The sequence below is a fragment of the Rhea americana genome, unplaced genomic scaffold (assembly GCF_003343005.1).
Source record: "Rhea americana isolate MKP2758 unplaced genomic scaffold, rheAme1 scaffold_312, whole genome shotgun sequence".
NCBI classification, from domain to species: Eukaryota; Metazoa; Chordata; class Aves; order Rheiformes; family Rheidae; genus Rhea; species Rhea americana.
In genome coordinates this window covers 45944-70426 of record NW_028186438.1, presented here as the reverse complement: position 1 = coordinate 70426, position 24483 = coordinate 45944, and the positions used below count along the sequence as shown (strand labels likewise).

General features: G+C 48.3%; 2 protein-coding genes across 2 annotated transcripts in view; both read left to right on the top strand.

Annotated features, from left to right (window-relative positions):
• Positions 1 to 6725: 6725 nt before the first annotated feature.
• LOC146592925 (caspase recruitment domain-containing protein 8-like) lies at positions 6726 to 19366 on the top strand. Its single transcript, XM_085310164.1, has 11 exons — positions 6726 to 7121; positions 7742 to 7786; positions 8088 to 8152; positions 8554 to 8616; positions 9681 to 9742; positions 9828 to 10048; positions 11687 to 11946; positions 13483 to 13608; positions 14566 to 14710; positions 15373 to 15414; positions 16853 to 19366. The coding sequence occupies exons 1-11, from the start codon at positions 6887 to 6889 to the stop codon at positions 17113 to 17115; spliced, it is 1527 nt and encodes a 508-aa protein (XP_085166290.1). The 5' UTR covers positions 6726 to 6886; the 3' UTR covers positions 17116 to 19366.
• A 2844-nt stretch (positions 19367 to 22210) lies between these two features.
• The window catches only part of LOC146592924 (DNA polymerase epsilon catalytic subunit A-like), a 41009-nt gene continuing 38736 nt past the window's right edge, over positions 22211 to 24483 (top strand). The window contains 1 exon segment of the mRNA XM_085310172.1: positions 22211 to 22319. Coding sequence (XP_085166298.1) covers positions 22211 to 22319 — 109 coding nt within the window.

Here is a 24483-nt window from a genome sequence, read left to right as displayed (position 1 = left end):
CGTGGCGGCGGCCCCGGGAGCGGCCCCGGGGGGCTCGGCCCCGGGGACTGCGATGTCCCTGCGGGTCCCGGGTACGGGGCTCTGGGGCTCCGTGCTGCTGCTGGGTGCAGACGTGCGCGTTTCTGTGCCATCCCCGGGCGCAGGGGGCCGGTGTCCGCGTGGGTCCTGGCACTGGGGTGCCCCTTTCTGTGCCACCTCCAGGCATAGGGTGCAGCTGTCTTTGCAGGTCCCAGCACCCTGTTCCWGTGTCTGTGCCATCCCTGGGCACAGATGTGTGGATTTCTCTGCCATCCTCGGTCCAGAGACTGTGGGCATCCATGCAGCCCCTGGCACTGAGATGCAGGTGTCCATTCCATTTCCAGGGTGCAGAAGTGCTGATGTCCATGTCATTCTCCAGGATAGGCCTGCGGGTGTCCATATTGTCCCTGATACCAAGGTGTGGACATTTGTGCTGTCCTGAGGTTTAGAGATGCAGTTGTCTATACCATCCTGGGATGCAGGGGTACAGTTGTCCATGCCATTCCAAGGCACAGGGATGTGGGTGCCTGTGCCATCTGTGCAATGCTGGGGTGCAGCTGTCCATGCTGTCCTCCAGGTGCAGGTGTCCATCCCATTCCCAGGACACAAATAGTATGGATATCCTTGCTAGCATAGTGCGCAACTCTGTATCGCCTTGTAGTAACAGCGCAGCTCTGTTTGCCCCATGATATCACAGTGCCTGTAGGGAGGAGTGATGTCTTTTGTTAGACTAATGTAGGATGTAGTTGATGAGGGCGGTGATATTTTGGGTATGAGGTTGCCCCTCTCACCAAGGAGACCTCTGCTTTCCACCCTGGCTCATGGGAACTCCTCTGGGGTGAGCAACCTCCAGCTGGACCATGGGGAGTTCAGAGTGGCTGTGTCCRTGGGATAGCCTCAAGTCTGCCAAAGCCAGGGTGGGCTGTGAGAGGCCCAGGCATGTGCTGCCCCATAGATGAGGTGTTCAGGGCAAGCTCAGTGACTGCTGTGGCCTCCTTTGCTCATCTTATCTGCATGGCACTCACCTCTGCACTTCAGCCTCTCCCCAGGAATAGTCCTTTTCACTTCATCTCCATAAAGCAAAGCTGGGTATTGCCATCTGAAATCTAGGCAGATTTATTCCTGCCATCCTGGAAATAAACAGTCCTATGCTTTTGCATATCACTTATTTTACATTGCCCTTTTGGATTTACATTTTTCTACTCTCATTTTGGAGACAGAGATCTATTCTTCTCCTGCCTACCTCACATGTTTTCTGTTTCTGCTTCCCTCAATAAAAAGGCCATTTTCACCATCCATTGTACCTGCCTAGGAGGGTGTCAGTGTCTCTGTGTGCCTTTTTTCATTACTTTCTTTTTTTCTTATATGCCCCAAGTATGTATTTTCTTTTGCCTCTGTGTCTTTTGAGACCACCTTGATACATAGTTAGGTTTCTTTACAGAATACAGGTTTTCTCAGATTACTCCTGTCTTAAATCTGGATTATATGACTCTTTGATGTTCTCTAAGATGTTCACTTCCTTCTGATACACAGCTTTAGTTTATTACTCCTTGATCCAAATGATATGACAGGCTTAACTGGGCTGCTGAGCTACAGTTTTCATTGTGGTTAAAAAGACCACTCAAGGATGGAGTAACCATTAGCACACAGGAGAGGGAGCTCCTGTGAACTATATGCCTCTGTAGTCGCATGAAAATGMATATCCTCCAATTTATCCTCATGGAGCTCCTTCAATTCTAAGACAAGAGAAATGACACTAGATCTGTGGTGGCAAGTAAACAAAGCCAGAGTATTCATCCGCATGGTGTTGAGCCTGGATGGGATGGAGCTCATCTCTCTGGGATACACTGGGGACCCATGGCAGCTGCACCCAGCCAAACACCTGCCATAGACCAAAGGCCACTTCCATTTCTCTGGCAGATTGGATCTTTGACCTCTGGTGTGCAAAATAAGAGCCAAACCGCTCCCATACAGCCACTAAGCAAGCAGCAAAGACTGGGCCTTGGAAGGAATTTAGTAAATCGCTTTGCAGGCAATTATCCCAACAGTAAGCATCATCTGCAGAAGGCCAATTGCCCAGGCTCAGCTGCTAATACAAACGTACAGGATTTGGGGCTGACTGTTTTGGTTGTGCCATGCAGAGATGACCAAATTGTGGGAAGGGTAGCAAGATACCAACAGCACCTCATGGCCACGATGCCCCCGCTGCTGTGCTCTCCTTGGGATGGGGTGGCTCAGCTCTGGYAGGGAAACACCATGGCAGGATGTGTGGGCAGCCCTCCAGTCTGCCAGACCCATGGCTATACTTTCAATCCCCAAGGCCAGGATACCTGCAATGCCAGGCTGGCTGTAGACAGCATCACCCATATAGGCTGCCCTGTCCTGCCAGTGCCAGCACAGTAGCCAGTACAGTACCAGACTACTCCACTACTCCAAGTCCCAACTTTGCTTTTTGAATGGATTCCCCAGGTTTCCTTTATGCAGGGGAATCACCAAGCATGGATTCACCAAGGGGAGATCTTGCTTAACCAATCTGATAGCCTTCTCTGATAGCATAACTAGCTGGRTAGATGAGGGGAGAGCAGTGGACGTTGTGTACCTTGACTTCAGGAAGGCTTTTGACACTCTCTCCAATAACATCCTCCTAGGTAAGCTCAGGAAGTGTGGGTTAGACGAGTGGACAGTGAGGTGGATTGAGAACTGGCTGAAAGGCAGAGCTCAGAGGGTTGTCATCAGTGGTGCAGAGTCTAGCTGGAGGCCTGTGGCTAGTGGAGTCCCCCAGGGCTCAGTACTGGGTCCCATCCTGTTCAGCTTCTTCATCAGTGACCTGGACAAAGGCACAGAGTGCCTCCTCAGGAAATTTGTGGACGATACCAAGCTGGGAGGAGTGGCTGATGCATCAGAAGGCTGTTCTGCCATTCGGAGAGACCTGGAGAGCTGGGCAGAGAGGAACCTCCTGAGGTTCAACAAGGGCAAGTGCAGAGTCCTGCACCTAGGGAGAAACAACTCCATGCACCAGTACAAGCTGGGGGCTGGCCTGCTGGAGAGCAGCTCTGCAGAGAAGGACTCGGGAGTACTGGTGGACAACAAGTTGACTATGAGCCAGCAATGTGCCCCTCGGGTTAACAGTGTCCTCGGGTGCATTAGAAAGCATGTTGCCAGCAGGTTGAGGGAGGTGATCCTGCCCCTCTACTCAGCCCTGGGGAGGCCACAACTCGAGTACTGTGTCCAGTTCTGGGCTCCCCAGTACAGCTGCTGGAGAGAGTCCAGCATAGGGCTATGAAGATGATCAGAGGACTGGAGAATCTGCCCTGTGAGGAACGGCTGCGAGATCTGGGCCTCTTTAGCGTGGAGAAGAGAAGGCTGAGGGGGGATCTTACCAATGTGTATAAGTCCCTGAAGGGAGGGTGTCAAGGGGACGGGAACAAATTCTTCTCAGTTGTCCCATGCGACAGGACTAGAGGCAATGGGCACACACTGAACCACAGGAAATTCTGTCTGAATATGAAGTGTCTTAACTGTGAGAATGACAGAGCACTGGAAGAGGTTGCCCAGAGAGCTTGTGGTGTCTCCTTCTCTGGAGATATTCAAAACCCGCCTGGATGTGATCCTGTCTAACATGCTCTAGGTGACTCTGCTTGAGCAGGGGGATTGGACTAGATAATCTCCAGAAGTCCCTTCCAACCTTACCCATTTGTGATTCCGTGATTCTGTGAGAGGTGTGACTTGCTGCATATCTTTGTGCTTAGAGTCAACATCACAGAGTCCAACACCCCAGAGGACCTTCCCCCTGGCTGTTCTCCACCTTTTCCTCCAGACTCCAGGAAGGATCCACCAGCCTGCTTGCAGGCCCTGAGTGCTAGCTGTAGGTCCTAGACAAGACAAATACTGCAGAACTGCTTTTTGATGTTGGGGGGGGGGGGCTTTGGGGCAGTAAGGCTCAGCTGATGGTGTTTAGTTGGCCCCTGGGCTGATGCTCAGCCTGAGCCAGAGCAGTACAGGCAGAGAAAAGGGCCCAGGTCCCATGGGTGGCTTCTGCTTATGTGAATGCCTAACTCCTACTGTGCTCTTTGCTTGTGTCCCAGGCCCCAGGGTGGACTTCAACCTCCTCCTTTTGACTCTGGCTTCACTTTTCCCTGCGTTCATCAGACTGATCTGCTTGTCCTGGGGCCAGGATAAGTGGCAGTGTCTTGCATGCCACACTGGCTCCTGGTCCTCTGCCTCTGCCATATTCTGTTCTCAGAGCCTGTGCTGAGCTTTAGGTGCTGACTCAGATGCTTCCTCTGTCCGGCATTAGAGTTCTCCTTGGGTCAGGGCAGACCTGAAAAGCAACAGTGGCTGTTCATTGGTGCATGTAGTTTTGTAGAAGCCAAGGCCAAGGGAGTCATTCAGTAATCCAATCTGCTCTCCCAAATCATGTTGCCTGCGGAAGGCCATCTGCTCTCCCTGGAACTGGACTAGTAAGCAGCAGGGCCACCTCTCCCTCTCTGGAGCACTCTTGGGAAGCTATGGAGTATCTTGAGTACTCAGGCCTCAAATCAGAACTACCCTTCTCCTTCCCATCAGTAGTTAAAGCAGTGTGGCCATGCCATGGGGATACCAGAGAGCTGTTCTGGGAAGGGATGCTACCATCCTAGGCATAGCACTAGCCCAGACCACAAGGCCAGTCACTGTCTGAACAGGGAATGAAATGTCTCTGTTCCTCATCTGCCAGAGCAGATGGACCTGAATGTCYCTGGTCATGTCCTGTCCTTTCTGCCTTGCCACCCGCCTGGCTTCTGAGCCACTGCTAGGCAAGCTGAAGGGCTGGAGTAAGTTGCACAGGGCTCAGATCCCATTATCTGTGGGCTGCTGGTGGGGATGGAGGGTACTGCAGGACAGGGACTGAAGGTGTGCTCTGATGCTGGGGCCTATTCCTGCAGAGCTGACAAGGCTTGGTCAACAGCACTGGGCAACTGACTCCACCATGCTGGCTACTCTCGGCTCCATGCCCTGTTCTGTGGGGGTTGGGGTTACTTGTACAGACCTGCAGGTTGGAATAGAAGAGAATCTGCAGGGCAGTAAGATGAAGATAAGCAGCTGCATACCTTCCATCTTCCCAGAATGAACTGTCCTCCCCATGTCACTGTGCCATGAGCATGGCAGAGCTGCAGGATGAAGAGGTGGGCTAGTTCTTCTCACAGCACTGGGGCAGGCACAGTGCCATGTCCTCCCCCAGCCCARGGGCACACAGAGGGCCTTGAGCCAGAGTGGGAGACTGGGCTGGTAGGAAAGGCAGGGTTGTTGTGGAGAAGGGCTGAGGTGCATGAGAGGAAGAGAAGACATTGGAGTGTCCCCATAACTCTGGCACTCATCAAGCCTTGGAATAGTTGGAGATGTCTTTGGCAGAGGAACTGCACATTCGCACCTCCAGTCATATAAAAGCCCATTTGTCAGCATCGAGTTCATGACTGGCCACCCCCTGTCAAAACAGTGGCCATCAGAGGTCAGGTCTCTTTAGCCCAAAGGGACCCACTGACACCCCCAGGCCTGCTTTCCCCAGGGCTGTACACCACATCCTCGCCCAGGCTGAATGTCCCCCATGTCCACTCCACAGCAGCGAAGCACAGCTGCTTGGCTGGCTGCTGGGCATGGGACTCCTCTTGTCCTTTACTGAGCTTGTCTTTCAGAGAACAAGGTACCCTCTGCACATGCATTGCTCCAGGACTTGGAGCTGGAGGGGACTGTTCCCTTGGCATAGCAGCACCCGCAGGCCCCTCTGTGGGCTGGTTTGGGGTGAGCTGTGTGCCCAGGCTCTGTGGGGTAGCAGCATCTCACAGCTTTTTGCCCCCAATGTCCTGGGCAGAGTAGCAAGAAAAGGGCCTGCCAGGCCTCTCCAATGGCATCATCAGGCTACTGGCTGCAGTCAGGTATGCCACAAAGCCAGCCCCAGGGCTGGGATCCACCTACATCCAAGCTGGGATGGGGCCTGGAAATGAGGGCAGCACCAGGCAAGCTTTCTCCACAGTTCCTGATACACAGCCAGGAGGAAATCCCACCCAGAGCTGTGAGAGACACAGGCAGTCAGATCTTGTCTCTGATGGTCTCCCATCCCATGTTTAGGCAGGAGCTGGATGGGGCATGGACCTAATTYGAGCTCCCTGCATGGCTGGAGGCCAGCAGCCCCCTCTCACCCTTCCCCAGCCCATGGCAAGTGTGGCACAGCATCCACTGCTGCGGCGTGGGTTGCTCTCACGGGAGACTTGGGAAATGCCGTAGGGAGCACTGTAGCTGCTGGATGCGAGCCCCTGCTGCCCCGTGTCCCTGGGAAAACAGCCCTGCCCTTCCCTGCCCAGCCCTGCCCTGCCGTCCCGTGCCCTCCTCAGGAGAGAAAATCCGGGACGAGGAGGGCAGCGAGGGGGGAAGGGGAAGAACTGCAGCCAAGAAGGGTTAAAAAAAGCAAGAGCAGGCAGAAGGGGGAAAGGGAGCTAATGAGAAAGGAGAAAGAAAGAGGAGAGTTTTGGAAGAGGCTGAAGAAATCGTAGCGTGCCGAATCCCTGCAGGCCAGAGCAGGACCCTGCAGCCAGAGGCCCCCGGGGGAGGACGCCGGGCTGCGGGCCGAGGGCCTGCCGGGCCGGGGAGGCAGAGCCCGGCGCCCGTGTGCTGACAGCAGAGGGCTGTCAACGCCRGGCCGGCGCAGCCTGCCTGACGTCATGTGGTGCTTTCGGTTTTTCGGGAAGCGGCGGAGGCTGGAGCGCTGCGGGCGAAGGCCCACGAGAGCCAGCGACGCGCAGGGCCTGCCCGCTCCGGACAGCTGCCCGCTTCGCTGGGGCTGCCCCACGCGCAGGCTGTGGGCCTCAGGTTTTCACAGCAGTCAGCAGAAGGCACCATGGAGCAGTTTACAGCCTCAGYGCCCACCTTCCACGTCAGCATTAAGGGTCTGGGGGGCAGAGAGTTTTACCTACCTGTGCGTTTGGATGACACAGTGGAAGAGCTAAAGGCTAGGATGCACCCCGCGCCTGATCAGGTGAGGCTGATTTATGGAGGCAGAGAGATGGAGRATAACAAGCGTCTGCGGGACTATGGAGTAACCCCCAACTGCGTTATATATTATGTATTAAGATGTAAGTAYGGGGCGGTACGGGGGGAAGTGGGCAAGGGTCTGCCCGGCAGTGGGGAAGGCTGGGGGCAGGTCCGACATCTCTCCAGGAGGCAGGCGCCCCAGGGAAGCAGGCCAGGAGGCTCCCAATGAGCACACGGCAGCAGGGAGGTGCACGGCTGCGCGGGGAGGGTCCAGGCGGATGCAGACGCGCGTCTTGCGCAAAACAGCTGCCATGGCATGTGTGTGGTTGAAATAAGGAGGAACAATAGGGACCAGGGACGGGCATAGACCACAGGGAAGACTGAGAAGGACTCTGCTCGTGGAAGCTAAGCAAGAAGTCCGTATTCTGCAGGGCAGAGAGCATGCACATGCTGACRGGGAGGAGAGGTGGCAGCTGCGCCCACATCAGCCCTGCAGTGAGCTGCTCTCCTGTGATGAGTAGTTAGTTGGCAGGTCAGGCCAGATGCCTGGCACCCAGCAGCCCCTGCGAGTGGGACAAAACACACAGAAAGAGGCTTCACAGCAAAGGGGTGAAGAGCAGGAAGAGGATGGGCAGAATGGGAAATGGTGGAGGGGGAGGACACTTCTCTTGGCATGGCCTGGGCCCTGAGCTCTCTTCTGCCTTGTGTTACTGTTGTGCAGTGCGTGGTGGTAGCTTGGAAGCCATTGGAAGTGGTATTTCTTCAGGTAAGTTCATGTCCCCATTCTTGCTTCAGGGCTGAGGTTGACAATCTGGTGCAGTGGGGCTGGTAGAGGAGGAYAGTCCTTGCAGGGACCCAGTTTGCTGCAAGGTGGTAACTACGTCACTGTCACAGTGCCTAAGAAGGACGTGGATGCTGTGGTAAATGTAGGAGCATGTGGCATTACGAGAGGGGACCAGTGCTGCTTATAGCATAGGGAAGGTTAGGTGAAGCCTGTCCCTGCAACAGCTTCTTCTGTAGAACATGGGCCAAAAATTACAGTGATTTTCCTCTTGTTCCAACCACAGAAATACAAGAAGAATCTCAGTCCCCTTCTGCACTTCTGACAGATGAAGCCTCAGGGAATACAGAGGTGAGTTGTTGCAAGAAATGCAGCTTGAAGCCCGAGACTCTAGTTAGGAAGACCCTGGGGCTGGGGAAGAGGCCAGAATGACTGTAGCACTCTGGGCCAAGYCATGGGAACCCTCATGCAACAGTTCACAGCCATCACTGGGGACAGTGGCGTCCCTTGATGCCCAGTGATGCCACAGTATTGTGTTTGGTGGCAGGAGCTGATCCAAGCTGCCCTCGGTGCTAATAAAGGGACCTGACCCTGAGGACACACCAGACTGGCACAACTGCTTAATGCTAGCMTGTTCCCCCCCTGGAGGAATCGCTGTCAGTGTCAGCACTATGCATAACGTTGTTGACGTTGCTGATGTTGTCAGAAAGCCTTATCTTGTGCCTCCTTAAAAGCGGTTTCTACTACTGTAGGAAAGCAAGGAGGCGGTGCTGCTGGGCTCTCCAGAACAGGAAGAATGCCACTGTAAGAGGCAGGTAAGGGCTCTCCAGCCACAGCTATGCCATAACTGCCAGCTTTACCAKTCCTTGCAGGGCACTGTCTTACTCCAAGAAAGCGGCATAGCAGTAAGATTGGGGCTGACTTCAACAGTAATGTGGAAAATTTAATATACCTTCACAACCTCTTATTCACTATAATTCTTCAACCTGCAGAAGTGTCTTTTCATTATGCTAACTCAGCATGCATCGCCCCAGTTTTCAAGTTCATCAAAAGACAATTTCTATTCACTAGAATCTAGAATTTATTTTCTGTGCTAAATATTTCATCTGTCTATGTTTTCTCTCTGCTGAWAAACTATGGCAGAAAAGGAACAGCCCAGGATTTATTCATGAGAAACACAGCAGCCAACAAATTTTTTCCTCTCAGGAAAAAAAAATGCTATCTGGAATTCCCTTTTTTTGAAAAATACAACTTAAAAATCAGTGTGTAAAAATGTAGTTGTGGGGCTCTAAGAACTGCTTGCATATCCACTCATTATTCTTCCTACTGCTGAATGGGGAAAAAAATGGTATCTTCCCATCCCCAGGCATGTTGAGTTGCTGCCGGTAATGTCTACTCCTCTTTGGTGTGGCTTGTGTGCAGGATTTCTCTGGCACACTTTGCCTTTACCATAGCAATGGTTATCGCCTTTAAAGGGCTCATGAGCCTGCACATCAGCACATGGCCTATGTGTCGCAGACATGCCCAGTTCTTGTTTCAGATCTTAGGGGAGATGAGTTGCTAGTCAATGACTTTTGCAACCTCTTCATTGACAACAGTGATGCTTTTCTGGGCACCAGATAGAAACTTCTGTGGTCCCTTGTTTTGAAGGGGTAAAAGCAGTATCGTATACTTGACGTCTGTTCTGAACAGTGAAGAAGCAGAGAAGTAACTTCACTATGGCAGAAGTTTTGTTGCTCCTGCTGCTGCTTGTGAGGCTCTGCGCCCATGGGCCAAGCTGCATCACGCTTTGCAATTCCCAGCACCCTCTCCTATAAGAAACATCCAGTATGCAACATCCCATTCAATCCCAAACTAGCTAGCATCACTTGTGTTACAGGCCCTTACAGAAGTGACGCCRGAGATGGTCCAAACCTCTCCAAAGAGCCACATCTATTATCGGTAAGAGCTCTTGGTCAAAGCAGAAACACCCTTCTACAGCCCCAGACATGCATGGCCTAACCTTGTTCTCCCCTCCTGTTTGCAGAGCTCACTTTCCTGGAGCAGGCTCCTTCCAGTGTTCTGTAACAGGCCTTGGCTTTGAGGTGAACTCGGCAGTGACTATCCAGTACAGATAYGCCTCCTGGAACAAGCATCTGAGTGCAGATGACCAAGAGGAATGGGTCATCACYGGACCCTTGTTCCACATCAAGGTGCATCCTGGAGCTGTGGGTGCTGTGCATCTCCCCCATTTTGTGTGCCTAACAGGTAGAACAGCTGCAGAGATGTGCTTCCTTCAACTCATTCTGTTGAACTCAGCCAACTCTCAACTGTCAGCCACAACAATTCTCCCAGACCAGCTTTTCTCAGGCCTTCTTACACTCTCCTGTCACCTCGCCCATGGGATTCCTCCAGCATGTGCCCTGAAAGGGGCCTGCCCAATGCAGTGATTTAGAAAGATGACTCCTCAGGGAGATGCCCTAGGACCTCTCCAGGCAGGTTTATGACCAAATTCTTCTTTCTCTCAGAGGCCCTCTGTGCTCCCTTTGCTTTGCTGTTCTTCAACCTTTCTGTTAATCTCCACTCACTTTTTACTAAACCTTTGCAGTGGTCCCTTCCCTGGCACTGCAGCCCCAGCTCCTGCTTTGTTCTCACATCTTCTATTTCTTCTCCCCATTCCTACCTTTCTCCCATCCCCTTCTGAACACTTCCCCCTCTTCTCCCAGCTGCTGTGATAACCCACAGGGATTACCCCAGTTCAGCTGCACATCAAGCCTCTGAGTCCCTCTGAGAGATTTTCTCAGTCCTCTGTGCCTATTATAGCAGTAGATGGCCACAGGCAACTATCACCATCCTTGCTCTCCTCTGCTGTGACAAGAGCTAGTCACCTTCTTCAGTTCACAGGCTGGACTATCTCAGTATCAAGAGAACAACTGCAATAGAATAGAATTGGTCTGGATAGAACAGTAAGTGGAATTAAATTGTTGGTTTTCACCCAGGTGAACAGTGAACATGAGGAGCCAAAAGGCTTGGATCTGGATCCTCTGTTCTGCAATGTCCTGTTAATGAGCCCAGAAGGAGGACTGTCACTGCAAGTAGTGCTAAGCTGGGGCTGGACTGCACAACAGAGCAGAGCCATCTCAGTCTGGCCTGGCTGGGCTGCAGTGCCCTTTCACAGGCAGCAGTATGTGTTGGCAGAGGGCATTTCTTCCTGGCAAACCTGTGCCCTCTTAGCTGAAACAGAGCATACCACAAAAGTAATTTCTTGCTGCATGGCTCCAACTCCTGTCCAGGACCTGGCAAAAACAGCTGTGTCAGCCAAGAAGTAGGTCTATACACTCATCATTGACACAATTGTATGAAGCAAAATCATGTAATTATATTAATTTATCAAGTTTTATGTTAATCTGTCAGGTTAATAGCAAAATGTGAAGACATTCAAAGAGATAGAAGTAGGGTGACTGAGCAGCAGTAGACCTCTCTGCCACAGGAAACAGTCATCCTGCAGTGCTGGAAGTTTGCTAGGGATGTCACCCTAGTTGAGGATGCTCTGGTGATCAAAACTTAGGATCACCCATAATGCAGTAACAGATTTCCTCACAGTATTTGGTGGTGTGACATGTGTACAGAGAATGCTGGACTCCACGGTTGCCATCTGAGGATTTTCATGGTCCTAAATTCCCATCTCTGATTTAGTTTTCTGAACCCACAGTGAGTTTGCCAAAGGCCTACAATTCCCTGCAGGGCAGAACCCCACAAAGCCCAGGACACAGATGGCCCCTAAAGCAGACCATGCCATTTTGTATGGGAGTATGTCTTCCTTCTGCTGCTAAAGTCTTAAATAGAAAGAAGTAACATAGCATTAGGAAAACAAAACAGAACCTTGTTGCTTTTCCTCTCTTGCAGAAGGTGTAGATGTCAGCAACTGCAGGATTGCCCATTTTAAATCTGGGAGGATGACCGCTGAGAAACCAACACAACTGAATGCTTTCTATGCTGTCCTGGAAAATCCCAGCTTTTCACTGCTTGGTGTGTTTTGGCGAAGGTTACGTTCAACCTTAAATTCACTCCCCATGCATTCCTTGGTGCTGATCTTTCAGCAGCTCAGAGCTGCAGATACAACTCTTCACCTCTACCTGATCCCAGATGATAACTCTGTGAAGCAGGTAAGATGGAGGAAACATAATTGGTTTACAAAAAGGATGACATATGGGGTGGCTGCAGTAACAGGGACTGGATTTGGTAAGCGGGGATCCCTCCTAGTTTTGTTCCGGTGTTCAGCATGAACAGGTATAATCTGCTCCAGGCATTAGGCAGTTTGAGGCAGAGCAAGACCATGAGAGGAGGAACGCAGATCTTACCTGATTAGACCAGCATACCAGGGAAGAGCTAGCACTGCAGTGTCAGTCAGCAAGGGAATGGGAAAAAAACCAATGTGCTAACCACTGATGAAGTACAAAAGACCAAAAGCTTTTAAGATAATATTTGTGTGATATTTTTGCCTATTTTTCTGTGGATACAAGATTTAGGTAACTGCATTGTCACCCTGTTTGAACACCCATCTGTCCTCCCCCAAGCTCATGGTTCCACTCCAGCCAGATTTGGCAGAAGGACAGAGGTCTCCCAAGAGTGACCCTCTGCAGAAGACTCTATTAATGCCACAGCAGGGAAGACAGTGAGATGTGTCATGCAGATATATGCTGTCTTTTTGAGAACTGACGAACAGAAAGGATCGACCTTTCCTGCTCAGTCCTTCCTTTTATTCCACAGTCACCCATCTGGAACTTCCGTCAGAGGATAGTGTTGTAGTGTTTTTCTTTGGAATAACTTAAACTTAACTGTAACTTAGCTTGGCAATGGAGGTGGTGTGCTCCCATATACAGCACTGCAAATCCTCCTGGCTCCCCTGACACACCTGCTAGAGCAGGGAGAATACAATCTCCGCTAATACTCACTAGACTAAGGCAAGGGCACTAAGCTGAGATGGAAGCTGGTCTTGCTTCTATTAAGTGCTGTTAAAATTTCCATGCCCCTCAAAGTTCACTGCTAGCCAAGGTTCATGCCTCACACCCTCAAGAAAGCAATTACATATCAGTTCCTTATTTTAACCACTGTATATCTGAGAAAGAGCATGGAACAGAACTCAGAGCACTGATGACCTATGTTTTATCCTTTCAATTCCTCCTCTCATATGAACTCAGCTGCCTATTAGAGATAAACACAGATCTGTACCAGCAGACATGTCACAAGAGCCAAGGTCCCTGCTCCTTTAAACTGAACTAGTTAATTCACAGCGTGAGAATCATTAGCAAATTTTACAGCTAGTGGAAATACTTGTAGCCCTCTGCAGCCCTGTAGAGGAGCAGAGCAGATTTAGGAACTACTAGCTGCTGCCATGCGCAGCAATAACAGACTGTGTATCAGATGTTCTCCTGTTTTGTGCAGGCCCTTATTTCACAGAGTGACCTTAAAATATCTTGCATGCATTCCAGGTTAGGTCCTAGAAGCAGCCGGTGTGCAGTAGTGTAATTGTGACAGAGCTGACAGGCCCCGAAACACAGCACTGCCTGTAATACACGTTCAGCTGCGTGTCCTGACTAGGTCCATCTCTTAATCCTCTTAATTTTCAAATGGTAGTGAGAGCTACTTACTGATCATAGCTCTTTTTTGTACCTCTCAAAAGTGATGCTTGACATTTACAGGCCATTGAAAAACAAGAAACGAACTGGAATTCAAGGCTTATTCCCAAGCCTTCTCCCCAGAGCCCTCTGGTCTTTGGCTGCAGTTATCAAGTCTGCAGTACACCTCATGTGGTGATAACACCTGAAGTAAGTGAGATTGTTTCTCTTCTGAAGTAAAACAAAAAAAAAAAATCAAAGTCTGTGTCTCCAGCCATGCTACCAAATCTGTATTATTAGGTTTCAGAGCCATGGAAGCAGTAAGCTATATTGGTTACAAATGACAAAGATATTTCATGATATGCATTCCAACAGACACCATGAGATAGATCATGGAGTCCACCCCAAAGCCACGCTGGTAAGGTTATAAAGGTTCTGCTTGTTTTTTCTCTATGGCAGGAATCACAATGTGGGACTTGTCACACTTATTGTAGCTGCTTATCAAGAAGGAATTTCAGATATACTGGTTCTGGYATAGTCCCAAGTCTTTCATCTTGTCTGCAGTGGGTTTACTTCAGAATAGGAGCAGGACCATAGAGACTCTTTTCTTACCTCTGTTGCCATGATGTGACATGACCTCTTCCTTTGAGGAAAGCTCAAGGACTTCTGTTTTTGAACACTGTGTTCTGTGGCAATCAGATCATAATGGCTGGGAAAAATCAGAATGTGGTTACTTTTTTGCACAGGAATTTGTGATTTCCTGAGAGCAGTGGTGACAATCCAATGCCACATCCATGGCTGGTTACCAAAACCTTCTCCTTTCATGGGTCTGTAGTGCATGCAGTTCTTATAATCATGATAAGAATCACAATGTTTGAGGTTGGATGGGACCTTTGAGGTTTTCAATACTCAGCTAGGCATAGCTATTGCTGAGCAGATCTAGAGTAGGCAATGATCCTAGTTTTGAGCAGGAGGTCAAATTAGACATTACAGAGGTCCCTTCCAAACAACATTTCTTGTATTGATAGCACAGCAGAGCCCTTACTTTTGTATTTTCACTTGTTTTTTTTTCCCCTTCCTGGTATGGCCAATAAACACAGGATAGCTTATATAAAATCACTGCAGCTCCATGTGATGAGAGTCTCACCTTGCTTCTTTTCTTTACAGCCACTCTTGCCATTTTGCTACAAGAGTCCAAAGCAACAGCAGTTCTTTATTGAGATCTACATCAGAAATATGGCAGATGAAATTTGGTTCCATATGATAGATAAACGCGATGGCAAACTGGTCTGGAGGGCATCACTGAGATCAGGTAGGAACAGCACATCCATAGGAAAGGAGGAGATGGGGCAATGAGCTGTACTTCTTGCAGGGCAGAATGAGATGCGCAGAAATTCTGATTCAGAATCCACTGACATCTGTAGGCACCCTTCTCTGGAAGTTATCGTGGGCACTAACACTACCATGTCTGTCACTTACACAGTGAGGGGGGCACACAGCCCCCTCACTAGAAAAAGGCAAGGTGCACCATCCAAACAGACTTTATGCATTCTGTGATCACAGTCGTTCATGCTTCCCAGAAAGAAGGTAAACCCCATATATGCAGCAAGTGGCAGGGTTAGAGATGGAGCATGCTAAGAGTCATGTCTGTGTGTAATAATACACAGTAAAACAGTTGAGGTGTGTAGAGATGATGTACTTGTGTAAGTACTTGAAGAAATGTGGCTGCTCAGAATGCATTCTCTGTTAGGCTAATCTACCTCTAGAAGTAATACTTAAAAATGTACAGAGTCCAGGATCTTTTATTGCTGATTTCTCCAAATACGTCAGGAACATATCTGTGGGTAGGAAATAATGGCTTATGGCTTAGCATAAAATTAAGCACTGAAAAAGGATTTTAGAGAGGGTCTCAATTCCAGTAGTGGTATATTCCAGTAGTGGTAAATTCACTGATCTCCCTGCTTTCTCTTTCAGGTGATATTAATCCTCCCAGCTCTGCCTGCAGGACCCTTTCAGGTTAGTACAGTTTTTCAGAGCTGCATTACTAGATTCTGAATCCATTTCTTTGGAACTAACTATCCTCCAGTTTAAAGCAGACACCAGTCTTTTTCTCATCCTTATGATAGTTTCTGGACAAAAAGTCTTAAAAGCTGCAACCTCAACTTTTGTTCCGATACTTCTGCCAGCATGCTCTGCATGCAGGTGACCCTCCAAACTGGTTTGCTTTCCTATATTTCACTGACAGACATTGAATCAGACAGTCTGGCTTCCATACATGCAGATTTGGACACTTCAGCATTATTAGACAGGGGCTTCTCAACTCCTTGTAATGCTCATGGAGTCACCACACTGAACTAGAGTCTGCCTAAGTGCACCAGAAGGAAAGGATGGAAGGTGAGAGTAAGGCTGGGCCTGGAAACGCTTGTTTGGGTGCAGTCTAGGAGCTGTGTTCTGGGAACAAGTACCCTATAGCACCCTTCAGGCAATGTTGGCTGACAGCATTGTCCAGACTGCAGTGGGCCAGACATACCCAAAAAGCTCCTAGGGAGCCTGGTTGATCGAGCTGGGGGGAGCAGCTGAACAGGATGCAGAYGGCCAACATGCTGGACACATGCAGAGAAAGCAGCACAAAGGCTGAACATACGCATCCGAACCCTACCATGGAGCTGCTGCCAAAAAGTTGTCCAAAGTCACACCAGAGACACAGGCAGGGAAGAGGACTGAAGGCAGGTTTTGGACAGTGCCTCCCCTCCAACTCTCCCTGGACAGATACCTGCAGATAYCAGTGCTGTTTTCCTGATGTCCAGCCTGAGTTGGTAGCTGCCCATTTCAGTCTCTCGTATTAGGAATGAGAGGAGGCTAGCAAGGAGAAGCTGGGAGGTGCTGCCTGAGGTACTGAACCCTAACTTTATTCACTACTCTGCTGCCAGCAGCTGCCTTTTACTAAGGGCAACTTCTTTACAAATCACTTGCAATCCCAAGTGACTTCATAGTTTTGAGTGATTTGTGCTCTGAGTTAAGAGTTCCTAATATTGCAGGGTGGGGAGAAAGAGACAGTAACTTCATCCCCAGACACTGTAGGACTCAGGGGACAGTTCTCCAGCAGCTTAAGCTGATCTAAATCAGGACTCCCATGGATCTGCCTTCCCTAAATTTTGGCTGTGCGTTCCTGCCCTCCCTGACTCTAGTGCTCCTATCACCAGTGCAGCAGGGTACTCATCCTTTTGGGGGGGGTTATTTTCTGCTGGCTCAGCCCTCTGAATCCACCTGCTGCCCACTAAATTCCACTGCTGGTGCAGGGGAGAGGATGAGAATACATGGCTGTGGGACAGGAGAAACAACCCCAAGGTAAATTGAATTAGGATGCTGCAAACTTGTGTCCTTAGCAGTACTGCACTAACCTGGAGCCATCTTGCCACATTCAGCACAGTAACATAGGCTTGGTGTCTGTTAGGTGCAGCCTTCATGAAGGAGCACAAGAATGAGCTTTGTCGCAGGATGGGCAGTATCTCCCCTATTCTGCTACACTTACGGGATGCAGACGTAATCAACAGTGATGAAGAAGAGGACGTACRAAGTCAAGACACAAGTCGAAAGAAGAACCGCGTTTTGCTGCAGCTAGTTGAGAGAAAAGGACCTGAGGCCCAAGAGCAGGTCTACAAGATTCTCTTGGAAAAAGACCCATTCCTCATGAAAGACTTAGAGAAGTCTAGCTAGGCCAGGAAAAACGGACAGCTTCTGCTACCGCAGTCCAGCATAAGGGAGCAACAGAAGGGTAGTCAGGCAAAAGGAGGGGTTTCTCTTTGCCTGAATCTTAACCTCTTAGTCCAAAATCAGTGGCACAAAGCATCAGTTAAAGCCTGCTGAACTTCCTGGTCTCATACCTGCACTATTTAGCTGAATCACTTGCAAGCAAGGGAAGACCACTGTCATGCTGTTCCTCCAGCGAGAAGCTCCTGGAACTAGCCCCAAGGAGAAGAGACCTTGGTTCCTTATCTATCACCACTTCCACAGACCCTTTCGCCATCCTGAGTAGGGCCTTTGCCCTCTCCAGAGGGCCTCCAACCAGCTCCTAGCAGAAAAGCCTCCCATCACAACAGGGTGCTTCAACTTCAACCTCTGTCTTCAAGGTTCTGCAGGATCCATAGGTGAGCTGCTTTACCACACAGAACTGTTTGCAAAGGAACAAGACAAAGCAAGCCAGCTACGAACACATATCAGTGTGAAGCCTCCTTGTTTCCTTCCAACTTAATCTTCCCATGTGACCAAAATTCTCTGAAGTAGCAAACAAGCGTTCATTCCCCCAGAAGCAGCCAGGTGATRTAGCACCCCCATAGAAGCCACAAAAAATAGCAGAGAGATGAGATATAGACTTGTAAAAATCTGAATCTTTAGTAGCTGCTTTACATTAAAAAGAAAGCCAGCAGATTACTTTTAAATCATGTTCTCTGTATCCACACAGAAAGTCCCTTTCAGAATCAGATTTTTTCTGTGTTCTTACTGACAATACCTAACAAACTTCATCCTACTGCTATTAAAAATGCACTTTTCCCTGACTTTAAGGTCGTGTAAAACTAGGACCTGACATACTTTGGACTTCTTTCACTGCCCACTCTCTGGTCAACTCCCTACTCTCTGGCCACATCATTAGGTGGGGCAAAAGTACCTTTGCCAACAATCTGGCTGACCTGGAGAGTTACCAGTACCCATATGAGGGACTCATGGATAGGGTTGGCAAGCAAAAGCCTTAGGGTGATGTGAACAAAAGGAAACACATAATCAACAMAACAGGGCTAAAGGGGGGACAACCTGTTCTAGATGAGCTTGGACTAGATGATCTCCAGRGATCCCTGCCAGTTTCAACCATTCTCTAATGCTGTGATTCTGTCAAGTGCCAAAGTTCCTCTGTCTCTCTGCTGCTGTCTCTGCAAGGACACTTGCCCTCCCACCAGCTMCACAACTTGTCTGGGTGCCAGGAGTTCTTGTATCTATCACCAACCTCTACAGCTTGTGTGTGTTTTAAATCACTTACTTAAAGGTTGTGTTGTTCTTGTATCACAATAAACATCCCCTTTCCCTCCAGCATACCACCCTAACTCTATTCATCCCCCTTGCAGTCCCTGCTGTCTCCTCTCATTCTTAAACATTTCCAGTATTTTCGGACTCTTTGCAGAAGTTAAGCTGTCTCCTAGTCATTTTCCTTACCTTGATGTTGCTGTTGTCTTGTTTTCCAGAAAATGCCATGCCAGTGTTCAGGTGTAAACCATGATATGATAGTCTTTTCAGCATGTCTCTTCATCCTTTGTGTAGTCAATGTTGCATTTCCTTTTCTGATCACCACTTTCATCTGTGGTTCCTGCACATATAGGACTAAAACTGTTGGCTCTTCATAGGAAACTATAGTTCCTAAAGATGAGCAGCATAAATAGACACATGTAGCCACACAGAGTCCTGCCTATCCTTGGCACAGGCATATAGGCCTGTTGGAGCAATGCTGTGAGAAAAACCTTGCAAATAGTTAACAAGACTCAAGGACAAGGGGGAGAGAMAAACAGTACTGCAAAGGATAACCAGCTCCGGCTGAATAACCTCGATGAAACCACAGCGYTTTGAAGAATGYRAGGGSTAGGTAAGACAAAAACAGCAGAATAACCCAGAAGTGACCTTAGGTTCATTAAGGCTTATTAACATATTAAAYTWCACACCCCTAAGTGAATAATGAGATGGAAATGACACGATAATGATGTTACCGCCTCTTCTTCGCTTCCTCTGCTAATTAACAGGAATGTGAAAGCGCAGAGCGGTTACCTGATGTAATGAAATTGTAACCAATAGAAAGATTTGTATAAAGTACTCCCTGAAAAGTGTGTATAAATCAAGAATGAGAGGGGGAGAAGGTGTGCTAGCTGTGTGGATTTACCACCTAGCCCCCATCTCCGTGCAGAAATGAAATAAACAGATACCTCGACCCTGTGTGTCTATTGGGTGCTTGCACAGCGGGTAACAGAACCCAGATTTTGGGACAACAGTTTGGCGACCCAGRTGGGACTTGCCAGAAGGCCTTGCCCGSATCATCTTGCCGTTCCCRACAGCGGACTGGATCGGATCGAGCTCCAGCGCGCACCGACCTGTTGATCGGGGAGTCCTCCGACCTCCCTCCGAAGTCGGGATGACAAGAGACTCAAAGGTGCAACGCCAACCAGAGATAWTTGTGCCAGGGCGAAAGGGGGGTGAATCTCTGGATTGGTGAGTATAAAATTTACTTACTTCCATGGAAGATTATGTTGGATTATGTTGCACATAGACACTTGGCAAGGGTTGTCTTAAATTGACCAGAGGGGTCAGAGCCGAGTGCRCACAAAGGTACGGGTATAAAGGTATTTCTAGGTAATAAGGTTGGTATTTCTAGGTAATTGACATGGGATCAAGCCACTCCATGATTCCTCCCTGTAGCCCTTTGGGTTGTATTTTGGAACACTGGGATATTTTTGGAGGAGATCGGATGACAAAAGAAGGAATGAGAGGATATTGTAATCAGTGGTGGCCAACGTATAAGCTGGACTGTGATGAGCAATGGCCAGAAAATGGGACCTTGAACTATAACACTATATTACAATTACTGCTGTTTTGCTGCCAGAAGGGGAAGTGGGATGAGATACCCTATGTGGAGGCTTTTATGTCACTATATAGGGAATCAGAAATTCAAAGGGAATGTGAACTGATRAGTGAAGAGGAATCTGTAATGGTTGCAATAGAAAAGAAGGAAGAGAGCGGGCAGTGTGCTAACAGAAAAAAATCTGAATGGAGAGGATCAGGAGGATGTACAATCACTGACAGTGCCCCTCTCTTGTGGAAACGATTCCACGTCAGTTGAAGAATCCCCCCCCCCCCCAGAAAGCAAAGAGTCCAGCCCTGTTTCTGGCCAAACTAGGAGATGGAAACAACCTGTTATACAGGCTCCTTTGAGACAAGCAGTGGGACCAGGAGGGCTGCCAGGATTTGTACATGTTCCTTCTACAACCTCAAATTTACTAAACTGGAAGCAGTCTATTGGAGCATATAGGGAAAATCATGAAAAGCTGCACCAACTTTTGGAGACTATTATGATAACTCATAATCCTAACTGGGGAGATGTGCAGGTGCTGTTGAATACTTTCCTGATGGGAGAAGAAAGGAGGCTGGTGACTAATAAGGCAAAATAAGAGGGTGAGAGAAGGGACAGAAAGGGGGGATCCTGAGGTCTATTTACCCACCAGAAAGGATCCAGAGTGGGATCCAAATAGGAGCGGRGGTAGGGAGTTATTGAGGCAGTATCAACAGCTAATTTTATATGGGGTTCGGTACGGGGTTCCGAAACCAAAGACTGTATCAAAATTGTATGAAGTAAAGCAAGGGCCTGAAGAAAATCCCTCKGCCTTTTATGAAAGATTATGCAAAACAGCCAGAAAATGGACAGACCTGGATCCAAATGAGGAAACGAATCAGAGACTGTTTAATGTGCTCTTCACTGGCCAGCCAGCTCAGGATATTAGAAAGAAGCTACAGAAGGTAGATGGAGCTGGGGGAATGTCTATTCCACAGCTGATAGAAATAGCGTATAAGGTATAGAATAATCGAGATGAAAAGAGAAAAAGAGAAACACAAAAYGGAATGAAACTGCAGGCTTCTCTCCTGGCAGCCGTTCAGGGGGGTGAATTCCAAGGYAGGGGCAGKGGAAGYRGGAGAGGTAACAGAGGAGGAAGAGGTGGAAGGGGAGGGAGGCCAGGAGGAGGCCTCCCTAGACCCCCTTTGGGTCCAAACCAAGGTGCAATTTGTAGCCAGGAAGGGYACTGGAAAAAYGAATGTCCAAATCGAAGAAGGATATCAAAGCTACAGAGCCCAGCAAACACCGACCTAATTATGTTAGAGGAGTCAAATATGGGATGAAGGGGACCGGGGGAGAAAATTAGAATTTCCTCAGCTGATCCCCTGGTTCCAGTAAAGCTGGGGAATGAAACTATAGATTTTTTATTAGRYAGTRSAGCCASTCRTTCAGTGATAACTAGTTGTAAAGGACCCTTAAGTAAGACTACTACCACTATTGCTGGGGCTATGAGAAGGAAAACTTTGAGGCCATTTTTGCAACCAATGRAGTGTACGAKTGGAGGTACTAAATTGACTCAYGAGTTTCTCTCTATGCCAGAGTRTCCCCTCCCTTTATTAGGACAGGGTTTACCATGCAAATTGAATGCGCAGGTGACCTTTTGTGAGACTTCCATGCAGCTCCACATCCCTCCAGAATCGGAATGGAGAGCACAAATCTGCCTTTTGATGGGATCAGCTCCAGATGATAACAGTGCAAGTATCCCTTCAAGTGTATTGGATGCGGTGATTCCCTTGGTCTGGGCCTCAACAAAGCCAGATAAAGCAAAAAAATGTGACTCCGGTCAAAATAGAGCTACAACCAGGAGCGAAGCCAGTTAGGGTGCAYCAGTACCCTATCAAGCTAGAAGCACGTAGAGGATTGGAACCCCTAATTAATGCCTTCTTGCAATACGGCCTGCTTAGAGAGTGTCAGTCTGAATTCAATACACCAATCCTGCCGGTAAGGAAACCACACTCCCAAGAACATCGACTGGTCCAGAACCTAAGGGCAGTGAACCAAATAACAAGAGATATCCATCCAACCGTGCCAAACCCATATACTCTTTTAGCCTCGGTGCCTGAGACTAACAATTGTTTTACAGTGCTAGATTTAAAAGATGCTTTTTTCTGTATTCCTDTAGAAGAACAAAGCCAGACAGTTTTCGCCTTTGAATGGGAAACTCCCACTATGAGGAGGAAGGAGCAGTTATGCTGGACGGTTCTTCCTCAAGGATTCAAGAACAGTCCTACCCTGTTTGGTGAGATCTTGGCCAAAGAACTAGCCCAATCACAGGAAGGTAACAAAAATGTCACTCTTTTACAGTATGTGGGTGACGTTTTGATTGGAGCGGATTCAGAGCAAATATGCCTAGAGGCGACAGTGAGTCTGTTAAATTTTTGGGGACTTGCCGGGTATCGTGTTTCAAAGAAAAAGGCTCAGATTGCGAAGAAGGAAGTCCAGTATCTTGGTTTTAAAATATCAAAAGGACAACAAGCACTAGGATCGGAAAGAAAAGAGGCTATATGCYGAATTGCAGGGCCCCGCACAAGAAGACAGCTGAGGGGATTCTTGGGAATGGCAGGATTTTGCCGTATATGGATCTCTAATTTTGGGCTGATAACTAAACTTTTATATGCAGCCCTAAAGGGTCCAGGAGAATGGTTAGAGTGGACCCCGGAATGCCGTGCTAGTTTCGATGAAATAAAAAAGAAATTGATGGAAGCTCCAGCACTGGGACTCCCAGATATGGCTAAACCCTTTCAATCGTATGTGCATGAGCAGCAGCAGGTGGCCTTGGGAGTAACGACTCCAGTGCTTGGGAGCTGGAAAAGACCAGTGGCATATTCTTCCAAACAATTAGACAAAGTAAGTGAAGGATGGCCGGTCTGTCTCTGGGCTATAGCAGCCACTGTCTTATTAATACAAGAAGCACGCAAATTGACTCTGGGACAGCCCTTAACAGTTTTTGTACCACATGCAGTATCAGCAAYTTTAAATCAAAAGGGGCATCATTGGATTTCCCCGAGCAGACTGGTAAAATATCATGCTGTGTTATTGCAACAAGGAGATATTGCCTTAAAGGTGGTATCGGCCTTAAACCCTGCTACKCTGCTACCTGGTGAAGAGCAAAAAGAGTTACCACATGACTGTTTGGCCACTATAGAGCAAGTATATTCCAGCCGGCCCAATTTGAAGGATGAACCTTTGCAGAACCCAGATGTGGAACTATATACAGATGGAGAGAGAAAGGCTGGATATGTAGTAGTGACTCAATGAAAAGAAGTAGAAGCTAAACCATTGCCACAAAACACCTCAGCACAGAAGACTGAAATCATTGCCCTTATACGAGCCCTTGAAATCGGAAAGGGCCAAAGAGGAAATATATATACTGACTCAAAGTACACCTTTGGGGTAGTTCACGTTCATGGAGCGATTTGGAAAGAACGAGAGCTCTTAAATTCTCAAGGAAGTAATATAAAGTATGGACAAGACATATTAAGATTGTTACAAGCAAAATGGAACCAAAGAAGTAGCTATAATGCATTGCAAAGCCCACCAAAAGGGAAATAGTGAAGTGGCACAAGGAAACAGGAGAGCAGATATGGCAGCCAAAAAGGCAGCACTAGCAGGACAGGTGATCGGGGCTTTATTACCCAGTAGAAAAATACAAATGAGACCTCCTGAATATTCAGACAAAGAAAABCAATTGGCAGAAAGGCTAAAATGTACAAAAAATGCTGAAGGGTGGTGGGTCACCCCRAACGGACAAGTTTTAACTACAGCCAAAATGATGGAAGCGCTCCTCAAGAGACTGCATGAAGAAACTCACATGGGAGCAGATGCTGTGATAAGCAGCGTAAAAAGATATGCTGTAGGATCAAAGATGCTATCAAATGCTGACCTTATTGTAAAAAGATGCCCCATCTGTTGTGCAAATAACCCCAAAATTCAGAAGAAACCACCTACGGGAGAACTAAGATGAGGATTAACCCCAGGGCAACACTGGCAGATAGATTTCTCTGAATTCCCTAAATGTGGTCAGTTTAGATATTTACTTGCTTTGGTAGATACATTTTCTGGYTGGCCAGAAGCCTTCCCATGCTCCACCAATCATGTGAAAGAATTAAAATTTTACTAAAAGAGATAATTCCTCGATTTGGGATTCCTGAAGGTATATCCTGAAATAAAACGAGGTCCATTATCTGAGAGGTGGTTTAAGGAACATCCAAATTTTTACAGATGAAATGGGAATTACACACTCCATGGAGACCCCAGTCTAGCAGCAAGGTAGAATGAACCAAACCCTTAAGACATATTTCAAAACTGTGTCAGGAAACCCATCTTAAATGGGTAGATGTATTACCAATGGCCTTGATGAGAATAAGAATAACCCCAAGAATAAAAGAGGGAGTAAGCCCTTTTGAAATACTTTACAGGAAACCTTACCCAATTAATGAAAT